This window comes from Carassius carassius, chromosome 3, assembly GCF_963082965.1.
Source record: "Carassius carassius chromosome 3, fCarCar2.1, whole genome shotgun sequence".
Classification (NCBI taxonomy): domain Eukaryota; kingdom Metazoa; phylum Chordata; class Actinopteri; order Cypriniformes; family Cyprinidae; genus Carassius; species Carassius carassius.
Window position 1 is genome coordinate 17,215,601 of NC_081757.1, and position 12,795 is coordinate 17,228,395.

The 12,795-nt window shown below is 39.5% G+C and overlaps 1 protein-coding gene across 1 annotated transcript; it reads right to left on the minus strand.

Moving 5' to 3' along the window:
* Window positions 1–1,091: 1,091 nt before the first annotated feature.
* LOC132121992 (Iroquois homeobox protein 5a) lies at window positions 1,092–4,679 on the minus strand. The gene is made up of 3 exons (XM_059531783.1): window positions 4,066–4,679; window positions 2,606–3,011; window positions 1,092–2,084 (listed from the first exon to the last, which is right to left on the minus strand). Exons 1-3 carry the CDS (start codon window positions 4,303–4,305, stop codon window positions 1,393–1,395), a joined length of 1,338 nt encoding a protein of 445 aa, XP_059387766.1. The 5' UTR covers window positions 4,306–4,679; the 3' UTR covers window positions 1,092–1,392.
* Between the last annotated feature and the right edge of the window lie 8,116 nt (window positions 4,680–12,795).

A 12,795-nucleotide genomic window follows, 5' to 3' on the forward strand; every position in this document is an offset into this window, starting at 1 on the left:
ATCATACAACTGATCTGTGCACATAACCGACGACAAAATAAATATTCTTTAAATTATTATTATTATTTTATTATGTTCCAGAGAGTAATAATTTATATATTTGTTGTGTTGTAATTTGGAGACTGAAATAGTTTAAAATGTATAACTAAATCAGTTGAAATTTGTATTTATTAGTATTTGTATTTATTTGTATCTTGATAACTCTTTCTGTAATTGCTAAAGCACATAAACATTTTGAAACTTTATATTTAATCTGTTACTCCATATTATCTGCGCCTCTTGAAAAAGGTTCACTTAGAGTCTCCCAAAGAATCAGGCCTCGAAATTAAGAGCAAGTGTGACACCTACCTGCGGGCGAGGGTAGAGGTGCAGGACAGGACAGGCCACGCCAGGGGGACATTTGCTTGTCACGGCACCTTGGCTACACTCTTGAAAGCCATCAGCGTCTATAATCCAAAGCACTATTAAGCCTATCCTACCATTTAATGATATAACAGAGCAGTATGCTCCCAGAACCACTCCGCATCGCCGCGCGCCTCTAACCACTTTGCCACGCCTAGGAAATAGTAATGAGGTCTAAATTTGGCATAAAATCGAACTCATTACTGGAGTTCGCCACCTGATTGCTTTGCATATAACACGACGCGGTTGGAATGTAATTGGGTTAAATGACTGCTCGACACTTTTGCCGGTGTTGTCATATCAATATTCATCCATCGAGGCATCTCTCTGTTTGCAAAATATAGATGAGCATTGCCCCGACCAAATGCTATCGGGAAAAACTTGAGTAAAAACTTAACAGCAGTCGACAAATAAAGAGACCCGTCTTCATATAGCTTTTCCCAAACCGCATGAGTTTCAAAATGTGCCGCGCTTTCTTGTTTTCTTTTTAGGGGTAAGTCCTAAAACAGTATGTTCATACTAATTCCAAGTATTATCACACTGCTTTACTCGGCATTTAAGCGTTTAACAGGAATAGCTGTCCGTTCATGATGTCACATATCGGTAAATAAATAATACCGCTTTAAATTGTGCAGCCATCAAATTCTCATTAACATGCATGCAAACTCTCAAATCAGTCGCTGCACACATTTTCTTTTCCATAATTTACTTCAAAGATAGTGTATTGTCCATTTTAAATACAAAATGCTACATTAAATATACATATTAGTCTTTAATACAAATAGACTCAGGCGGCTGCAGCGTTTAAGACAATTCTTAGAAGTTACATCTTCTTGATTAACCATTCAGAAACTAAGATTTTGAGGATAAGCATTTACTCAGAAAATAATTGTCCTCGGATTTTTTTTTTAAATGCGTCTTCTTTTGCTTCTTCTTTAAGCAACAACAAATAATAAATAAATGTCCGTGTGACTGGCGATGAATCCGGTATTAAATGTTTGACATACCTTTCTTTAGCTCATAAGGTGAGTCTTTACAAAGATCTACCTGTGTTTGGCTTCTTACTTTGCTCTCTCTTACCAGAGCCTCGGCTCTGTTTAAAACAGTCTGGCTTAATCCATTGAAATGTGCCGTAGAGCTGGTGTTGGTGGCGTGGCTACTGTGTAGGTGTCCGAAAGTGCTATAGTTCGTGTAGCCCGGGTAAAAAGGGGACGTGTAGTAAATAGGCCGAGAAAGAACATTGTTATTAGGGAGAGGGCACTGAGGGGAGGACCGGGTCGGCGAGGCAGCGCTGGCTATGACTGTGCTTTGACCCAGCCCCGCGGCCTGAGGAGCCTCACTGCTCCCTTTGCACCTGTCCGAAGACGTGGCGATCTCGGCTAGAGACCAGAGTTTGGGTTTGGGCGCCGAAGGGGGAGAATGAATAACAGATGTTACGTTGCTGTTCCCCGTGCTCGCGGCGTGGCCCGGTTCTGAGGGCTTTTCTTGCGTAATGAGATCATTCCCTCTCTGTAGGACGGAGGGAGAAGAGGTGGTGGGTTTTGCTTGCTCGGCGAGGAAATCCGTCATCTCCTCTGTGTCTTTTAATTCCGAGTCTGTCAAAGGTGGATCAAGATCTTTAGCATGAGACTCGTCTTTAAACCTGTCGCATGGTAGCTCCCCTGGGTTGATGAGTTTATGATCTGAAAGTTAAAAAAAAATATATAGAGGGATTTTATAAAACAAAATTTGCTGACAATAACATAATAACATTATATATATATATATATATATATATATATATATATATATATATATGAGAGAGAGAATTTCATACACGTTTAAAACTGTTGTGTATGCCTAGTTTCACAATTAAAAAAAACAATCATGAAATGTATTTCTGTGCAATGTAAAAGTCATTTAACATTTGTTATTATTGTATAATAATAATAATAATAAAATATGGCTGGTGTTATTATAGCTCTAAATGAGATGCCGCGCGCCAGCTGTGTCCTTATTATGCAGCTCGAGATAAATGAAGTGCAAAACACCATACGTCATCAGCAATTCTCAGTCCATAAGAAGTCAAATTAGAGGAGTTCAAGGTGATTATTATTTAAAGCAATTCTCCCATTATAAATAATATACCACCATTAACCAGCAATCAATTTTGCGCCCGGAGTGGAAACGACTGCAATGAAAAATTGATGATTTTTCCACAGACCTGTCTCTGTGTCTGTGGAGTCTCCCTTGTCCGTGGGCTTGTTTGGCTCGTCGTCGTCGTTTTTCTCGAGATCAATGTTTTCGTCCTCCTCCTCGTCCTCGCTCCGGTTCCGTGGGGTCCAGGTCATCTTGTTCTCCTTCTTTAGCCTCCTCCTGGCGTTGGCGAACCAGGTGGACACTTGAGTGAGGGTCATTTTCGTGATGATGGCCAGCATGATCTTCTCGCCTTTGGTGGGGTACGGGTTTTTCCGGTGCTCGTTAAGCCAAGCTTTCAAAGTGGCTGTGGCGTCCCGGGTAGTATTCTTGCGGTAAGCTGGGTCTCCATATGGGTACGAGCCCAAGGGAGCAGCGTAAGGATGATACCCTATAGATCCGGCCATGCCTGTCGTGTGGTCATACGGGGAGCTCTGCAAGGAGCCAAACCAATGGTTTTATTAGCAAAATATCACTTAATGGACACCTGCATACAATGTAGGATCGGTTACAGACTACTTACGCAAACACACCACAAGCAAACACATTCTCGCGCACACACATGCATGCCACATGTATGCTTCACACTTTAAATCTAATTAATCAAAACAGTAAAGCGCAAGGCGTGGGACTACATATTCTATCATTTAAATTTGGTCAGTTGCCTCATTCCCCTCATATTGTGAAATACAATTTCACAACTTTTCATCCAAAATCCCTCCTCTTTGTTAACGATCATAAATCTCCCTTCGACAGCTAAACTGACTTTTGACAATGTTTATTTTCAGATTAGCCAGCTAATTAGAAGTTGCAGCTTTTATGTGGGGTCATCTGACAGTGTGTTGTACACGCATTGACCAGCGCTGGCCTACGTGCACGCAGTTCACATTTAAATAGCCAGTAGAACATGTTTCCTTTAAGTAGCCCATTTGACTAAATACATGGATAAAGACAAATGGGGAACAACTGATGATGTATTCCTTTTCGCCTGCAGCCCACAGAACCGAGGAAGTCGTATTGCCACAAATCACAACAAAATAATCATGTAGTCTATATATAAATATATATATATATATATATATATATATATATATATATATATATATATATATATATATATATATATATATATATATATGCCAATTTAATTCAGTAAATACGCGAAAGCATGTTTGTATGTTTCTGTATTTGCATTTCAATAATTCGAAGTTTATTTACGTTGTAGGCTATAGAAAATTATCAAATGTTTGAAAACAATTTTTTTTGGTTGTTTTAAAAAATTGTACTGCAGTATATTTTATTTAAAAGTGTCATGAAACTCAAACAAATTCCGCGAATGCATTATTTGATTGATATAACCGCAGATGTTGCGCAAACGATTACTGTGTCTCAGTCTTGCAACACAACATGCATTACAACAAAGCGTAAAAAAAAAATATCCGGCAACTTCTAAAAGTAGAAAAATAAGAAAGTGAAGAGCGCACTCACCACATAGGAAGTGAAAGTGGCGGCGGCCGCATCAGCGCTGTACGGGAGATGGGAATTGTAGCCTGGCGAGGCGCTGGTGAACGCTGTAGATCCGGCATAGGGAGCGAAAGCAGAGCCAGAGGAAGATCTCCCTAGCTCCTCTGTCCGAGGTCCCGATATCACGCTGGTACTGTAGGCAGGACACGAATAGAGTGCCAAAGAGGCGGATGGCTGATACAAGTAGCCCTGAGGGTACGCCATGGTGTTGATCCAAATTTAAGCTTCTCACTTGAGTTCTTCTCACTCAAACTCTCACGCGCTCTATGCGCTCGCTCATAGAGTTCCGAGTAAACAGACCTCCGTCCCGTCCTCCTCACGTTGATAGTAGTGATAATTAAAGAGAATGACGAACGCATAGACTTCGCAATCGTTAATCAGTCGTTGTCAGACTCGCACGCGAATTTTCGAGGCGCTCTCTCACTCTCTGCGCGCGCTGTGACTCTCATGCCGAGCGCGCGGGACAAGTTTTTTGCTCTCGGATTGGGGCTTTGCTTCGGAGAGTGCACTGCCAGGATGCTAAGTTGGAAATTGAGGATTCTGACGCCTACTATGAGCCTCTCGCTCCTCCTCTCGGGGTGTAGTCATCGAAGGAAAGGCAAGCTGGAGCTGGGTTACAGCAGCCCAGCCTAAATCGATTCTCTCTCTCTCTCTCTCTCTCTCTCTCTCTCTCTCTCTCTCTCTCTCTCTCTACATTCGTACCGTGGCACTCACTAACAATCTCCCCCGCTATCCCCCTATTTTTGTCTCTAACAAGCCTCACTGCCTTAGACTGAGCAGCTACAGCCCCTGGATGGCGGTCTCATGCGAGCCAGTACATCAACTTCAACTTTCCTCATTTTATAAATATACTAAGCCTTCATTTTCACACATGATTAATAACAAATGGACTGTTGTCTTCTTAGGGACGGCTTGCCGAATACGACAAGAGACAAGTACACAAGTATTGTTTGCAGTTCTTCATTCTCCAAAAATAGTGTTTGTGTGTGTGTTCTCGTCGCTCATTTCAAGCTTGTAGAAACACTTTATTTTAAGAATGCGCGACAAACTGTGATCCATCGTACCTTAAATCAGCTGAGCACTGATTTGTTTTCGAAGTGTCAAGCGTCTGAAAATTATCATCGATAATTTGGAGGTAGTCTACTTTATTGCCTCATTGTAGACTATAATTAGCTATAGCTATTTTTACACAATAGTTTTTGCAAAACGGGTTTTCCTCATTTTTCAGAAACAAAGAACATAAAGTGACTGTATACGATCTTAGATCAAGTCTCAACGGTAAGAAAGTGAAGAAGCAACTTTTGACAGGTGTTAACTGATTTGTCCGCTGGACAGTTTTCGCCTTAGATCCCGGAACAAACCAGATCTTCTTCTCCTATATACCAAAGCCCCAAGCGCAGACCGATTAAGACCATATGAACCACGGCAAATCCATCACGACCAGGGGCTCTAAACCCCTTTGATTCAAACAGATATATTCCTGTGCGGCGGCGAATATCCTCATTTTATTCTATTTGCTCGCAGACTATATTTTCTGCGTATATTCTAACAAATAACAAGAGATATATCTTAAATATTTTATTTCGCCTAGATAAAAATGCATTAAGTAACCTACTATTTTTATTTTATATAGGCTAGCATTCTACACGTCATCACAACAGTACACACAAGCCTAATAAAACAAGCAAAATGTGTGTGTGTGTATATATATATATATATATATACACACACCTAGGTTGCATTAATACAAATGTTGCATTAATACCAAATCTACTAATCTACCAGGTTCATTTTAGACTTATTTACAAAGGTGAACTGATAGCCTATACATCCAGTGTTGAAGAATAATAAGCAAAAACTAAAGAAACAAAAACAAAAGTAGTGGCTGAGGAACTTCACGCAGGAGTCAGTGGATTGGCTCACTTGTTAAAGTCTCTTTGAGCCGAAAGGGATCGCTGTAGGCGCTGCTACAGAGTGTGTTCATGATGTCACGTGTTACTGCATGGTGAAGAAAGATGACGCTCAAACTCAGTGGACCAATGCTAAGTTCAAAGCAAAACAAACTGTAGACATACAGAATTACCGCTTTGTCGACTGTGATATAGTGAAGTGTTTTAATATATCTGCACCACCCTTGAATGTTGGTCAATATGAATACATTAAATCGAGTTGAGGAGCTTTCGAGAATGGCAGTAGCTTTTTTCTTGTAATATCTATTAATGAGTAAACCAAAATAGACATACACGTTTTTATTGTAATTTTACATTTTGAATCGTCTGTATATAGCCTAATAGAAAAAAAAAACATATTCCATTTAAAAGCCTTAATCTCGTTAAATACCCCACTAGCTAGCTATAGTATATGCCTCCGTTTTTTTTCTGAAGCACAGCTGGAAGTGGCCATTGCACAGACACCTCTAAATAGTATATCAGTTTCCAAGGATACCCAGGAAGTAGCATTTAAATGACGTCAATATTCATTGATAGAGTATTATCGGCAGTAATGAGTTCCACTTCACCAATAGGATTCGATAAGCAGTCTGTTTAGCGACAGTGGAGGGGTGAATGAAAGACAGCTTGGAAAGAGAAAGAAAGCAGGGACTAGTCACACTCTACACGCGCTGCAGGCATAAAGGTAGGAAACTGCTTATTTAACTTAAACGACATTCTTTACATAATACCCTCATCGAAGCAGTAGGTAAGTGGACGAATACTTGAAAAACAGCACTTTTGAGCATGGTGTTTTAGCATAGGGGTCTTATATTGAAATGGTGCGTGTTTTATTTTCCCGAAATGCTCCCGTGAACTCCCAGACTGGACGGCAAGGGGAGGTGTAGGCTTATGTTAGGATATGTGCGCTCACTGATGTATAAGTTATCCTCTTGCTTGTTTTATGACGGACGCTTATGTTTCCAATTATGCATGTTTGTAATATTAGTCGTGCGGATATGCAAGAGTCTGAATCTTTTGCACAATAATGCATTATGTCAAAGGAAATATAACAAGGACGATCACAAAAAAAAAAAAAAAAAAAAAAAAAGAGTAGGGGGAGGTAGCCTATTTCAAGTGATGTTTTTCCAGCAACATGCCTCAGGGAGACGACGTAATTTAATTTGGATTTAGAAACTATTATTAGAAAGCATTATCTATTGTAGCAGACTAATTGCTTCTCGCGTTCGCGCGCAGAATGGGCTGGTTAAACGAAGTTAGTTAACGTGAAGTGCATGACAGGTTTCCTCGAGGCACAAGGTTGGCGTGTCTCTCCCGACAGCAGTGGGCAGTCGGTAACGTGTAGCCTACCTCTCTCTCTGCCCCCTCAAACGGATTTTAGCCACTCCAAATCTGCCCCTAAACCGATTAGTTGACGCCAAATATTCTTTGATGTATTAGCTAAGGGGTTTTGCCACTTGGAAGCCAATTGAAATTCTAAACAGTCCGCCGCTAATGCTTTGGGGAGATCCGTGGCGAATAATGGATGTGATTTATTTTTGACCTTGCCATTTTTATGAAATGATTAAACACATGTGCACAAGTAAACCCTGCTCCCTAAGCAGCAAAGCAAAGCAACGTAATAATAATAATAATAATAAGTAATAATAATAATTATTATTAATATAGCATTAAACAGCTAAATAAACATTTATATTTATATTATGTAATAGAAATTATATAGCTATAGTGTAAGACACTTTACACACATCATGCAAATTTGTTCATCATGGCTTCATTAATTTATTTTCTTCTTTTTTTTAATGCTTAAAAAACATTAATATTTTTACCAAATCTACTTGTCTGCCTTTAAGTGCAGAAAGTGTAAAAACAACGATAATTGACCACTGTTTTAAAATGTTTTGTAGATGTTTGTAATACTGTGAAAGCAAATATCAACGTGATCTACAGTTAATGTTTGTCATCTTTTCAGTACATGACAACTGTGTGTTTAATTTTTGCTTTAAATAATAAAATATATGCATAACCCAGGGAAATAGTAAACATTTGTATCGGTTATTTTCCATACAATATTATGTGTAAGCATTTGATTGTGTGAGTGGCCGCGTACACAAGCATGTGTTCACTCATAACAATGCTGCTTGTAATGGAGAGCTTCTAAGCGTGATCCAAATATCTATGTAAGTAGGGCACAAGATCAAAAGTGGCAACGCTGATCCTTAAAAAGAGCAATCTAAATCTGTCAGTACTCTATATTTTTGCCGAGGACATTTTATTGAAACCACCTTGAATGTTGATGCAGGAGCTCATTTATTTTAAACGTGATTACTCTGGTATTTTTTTTCTGTCCCCTGGAACAGGTGTGAAAATACCATGAGGGACTTCTAGCAGATTTAATCGACTTGCTGATTCTCGTCGTGATAGCCTTTACCATCCCAGTCAATTTTAAAGTGTTCATATGGCAGAGATAGACTTGGTCCCTGGGTCCCCCAGCTGTGGCTCCATATTCCCGGTAGTCTTCCTCAGAGGCCCCTGGTGACTGACAGGCCGTTAGCCAGGCTAAACGATGTGATGATGAGCTTTTTATGAGAATGGATTTAGAATTGAGAGATTTCAGACAAAGATTGTGTGCATTTTTCCCTCTCGTTCTTTCTCTGTCTCTCTCTCATATCCCTCCCTCTGTCTGTCTGTCTCTCTCTCTTTCCCCTGCCAGCCGGCTAGATTATGATTGATTTGGTTGAAATGGATTGTAGGAAGCAGACATTGATTTTTCAATGACTTCTCACCAAAAAAATAAATAAATAAATAAAATAAAATAAATAAAGTCGTATCCACAACATAGAAATCTTAGTATCTGACATTCTCTCTCCTCTCTGTGTCATTCTTTGTTCTGAGAGCGAGAAATCATCATAATGCCGTCGTCAACGATGAGACAAATGACCTGTAATGTTATTTTGAAATGAGTCAGTAAGCTGAAGGACTAAAGGAGTATTGATTGAGCTTAATGAGGATTGAGTGTTAGAAAAACAAGCTTTTTCAGGGTTTTGCCGAGACATCTCTTATCAGCACTAAGGCAACACAACAATGCAATGCACCCTGTACTACTGCAGATGACTGTGTCTTGTAAGGCTCATTTGCTGTCTCCTAATATTAAATCAAACATCATCAGCCTGCATGCATGTACACCACACTTAAAGATTGTTATGATCAGTTAGTTGCAGCAAAACATTGTTACTAAAAACTCATAACATCATGTATTTCAACATACTTTTTTTTACATTTTTACATTTTTACCACATTTTGCATGAAGCCTTTAGGCATCATAGGTGCATATTTTAGTGGAATTTTACATAATGTATACAAAGAGTTGAATGGCAGCTGTTTAATATTAAAACCATTTAATCAGAACCGAAATGATTGGTGTATTCGCCATAGTTATTGTTTTTTTTTTATTAGCTTTGTGTGCAAAGAAAGAATACCCTTGTCATAGCAATTTCAGTCTGATAATGTGTGAGTAGAAGCAGCTTCAATAGAATCTGATCATTTAAAGTGTCTTTACATTGACACACTTTAATTTTAACAACTGCAACAATAAATAAATAATAATAATAACTTTATACTTAATTTATACTTAATTTATATCTTACCAAAACTTAAAAACACTGTACATTTGAGATAGAAATAATATTATGTGATTTATTGATGTATAGATTTTCTTTTTCTTTTTTTTTAATGATGATATTTGTTTCTTTATGAATTTGAAAACTGATTAATTAAATAGTGGAAAGCAGAGCTGTTTTAAATGTATAAGGAAAACATATCAATAATCAATATTAGACATTTATAGACGTTTGATAAACTGCTGTAGAACAAAGTATCTTTACAAGGCACAGGCTTCATTAAAAGCCTCACTGAGACTTAAAGTCTTAGCAGTCCCTGATCTGTCAAAATGCCCTTTAATTGGTGTGAGAAAACAAGTGGCCACAGTTGTTTTATTTCTGACTGCAGTTATCAATGTACAACGCTAACATGACCTCCAGAGGATTACAGTAAATGTAATTAAACTTCTTTTTCTCTGACCCTCTTTGGCTGGTTTAATAATGCTGGTATGGTAAGCTATAATCAATGGTTCAGGACCTAACTAAACTCATAAAATAGAATAATTAAAGGACAAGTTGTTGAAAGTGAAACTTTAAGATGATTTTAAGAATGTTTACCTGGACTGTTTTTACATTCAGTTCCAGGTTGCTTTATGTCACTTGCATTAGCATCCTTGTTTTGCTATCATCACACCATTCGGTACACTCTTCCATCCACAGATTGTTCACTTTTTAAGCAAAACCCTCCTGTCATCCCATTGGTCAGAATCGTGCCACACCCACTCGTCATCCAGACAGTTTGTGTCCGGGCATGAGGTTCGAGCGAGTCGTTCAGAGGCCCAATGTTACAGGTAATCAGTAGAAGCTGCTGCATAATTCTTAGGAGGAATTGTGTTCTACTCTCCTCTTCCGCGAGCAGCGGCGTGTTGTTGTTTTGTTTTCTCTGAGCAGCTCTTTGATGCCATATCCTCTTACAGTTGCTCAATCCCAGCAGCCATGTTTCATAAACATCCAACGGAAAACATCCTCTGCATTTGAAATGTAGATGGCTTTCTCTGCCTGCCTCTCTGCATACCGTACTTGCCCTCTCACATTCTCTCCCCGACGCTTTTTCGCAGCAGAGGTGTTGGGTTTCTCTCCACTGCCTTTGATACGTTTGAACAGCTACCCGATCAAGCCTCAGCATTTTAGGTGTCAGGTGTAATCTGTGGCAACAACAATGTGAGCGAGGCCTCATTCCCCATTTGCTCCTCATTAGGATGATATCACTGAGGTGCTGGATCCAAATGAGCTGTTTTGTTACGCTGCAATAGTACATGATATGGCCTCTCATGATACATCTAGGATGCTTAGGAGAATGCCAGCCTGTCACAGTACTCTAGAAATATACTGGAGTTGTTGGTAATTTTTGAAATTCAGTGATTTAATAATGTCATTTTCAGTGAATAATAAAGACACAGAAATCATGAAGAAATATACGCTATTCCAATATGAGATTTCTTAGAGTTTGTTTCCCCATACCTGGTTGGCTGTTTGAGCATGTGTCTTTCTCTAGGTATCTGTACGCCTCTGAGGTACTTATCTATTGTGTGTGTATGTGCGTGCATCTATTTCCCAATTGTAGCATTCAAGCATTTGTCTTTTGTTGCTTGGGCCCAGGCATTATTTGCTGATGATCTGTTTGCATAACCCTCTTCCTTGCCTCCCTTCTCCCTCAGGGAGGATGCATTTTAGTGTGACACACTGGTATCTGCGGGTGTGCTCACCTTTCATTTCCCATAAGCAGCTTTAAGCCTTAGAAATGTGGTTCCACCCTCGCAATAAAAATATATCAGTGAGATCAAAGAGTCACTCATCTCACCTGTGCTTACTCTCTAGTCCCATCACTACAAAAGCAGGAAGATGTCACCAGAGTTCAGTTGTTACTCATAAGACTGAACTTGAAGAGGTAGCTTACCTTTATGTTGAAAAAAAGTGTTTAAATTTATTTATTGCGACTGAAGGGTGTGAGTCTCTTTTTTAATTATTTAATTAGATACCATTTAGATACTGAAGGGTGTCAGTCCATTTTACTACTTAATACATTTTTCATTTTAATGAGCAATGCTATTTTTTTCTTTTTGTATTATGATAATTAAGCACAGCAACCCACTATCAAAACATTGCTCATCGTCTCAGACATATTTGTTTCCCTGTAGCCTGTTAATGAAGGCAAAAGAGCAATGTGTGTGCAGTGAGTGTAACCCATGAAGTGTGTCCCTATGCAGATGAGATGCTCTTCAGACAACATCAGTGTGTGAGCAGCACACCGTGTAATGACTGTAGCAGAAGCCTCAGTTCTCATAGCTTAACACGGCACACTCACCACGCAGCTATTGCCAACGGTGGGAGGATCTGTTGAAAAGCAGAGTCAGCGTCTGAATATTTTGAGTGAGGGGGAAGCAGGGAAAGTTAAGAGGGCCGTCCATGCGGGAGACAGTAGAGGTGCGCAGAGGTGAAGGCTGTGCTTCCATCCTTGAGGGAGCCCATTTAAACAACGCTTTGAAAGTGAAGCTAGACAGCACCGGGAGTCATCTCTCTGACTGGATCTGCGAGCAAGAGAGCACAGAGAAAGAGGGAGAGGGAGAAAAATTTAGGTGGTTGGGAGGGATGGCTTTCCACATGAAACATCTTGTGTTTTGTTTTCATAGGCCGAATATCCTGTTGTAAATATTCACCGAATGCCTGTTTTCTTTACCTTTCCTTCTGTGTGTGTTCCTTTTGTGTGTGTTTCTCTTTATTTTGCACAGGTCCTGATGGAGAGAGAGAGGGAGTGGGAGGGAGACAGAACTTGAGAGAGGATGAGGGAAAGCCCGTAATGCTGTAATGCCCATTAGTGAGATTTCACGCACTCTCTCTGATCTGACTCACTGACAGAAGCCTCTAACAGACAATAATGAGAATGTTTGGCAGGATTTTGGATGTCTGCGTGTGTGTGTGTGTGTGTGCTTGCTTCAGTGTCTAGGTGAATGCAATTTTTATGTGCTCTGCTCATCAGCTGTGGCAGAAAATATTTGATATGATGCATGCACCCACACATATTCTCCTCACACATTATTATTCTTTGACAAAAATGCAGAACATCATATTCACATATGGCATTGTAC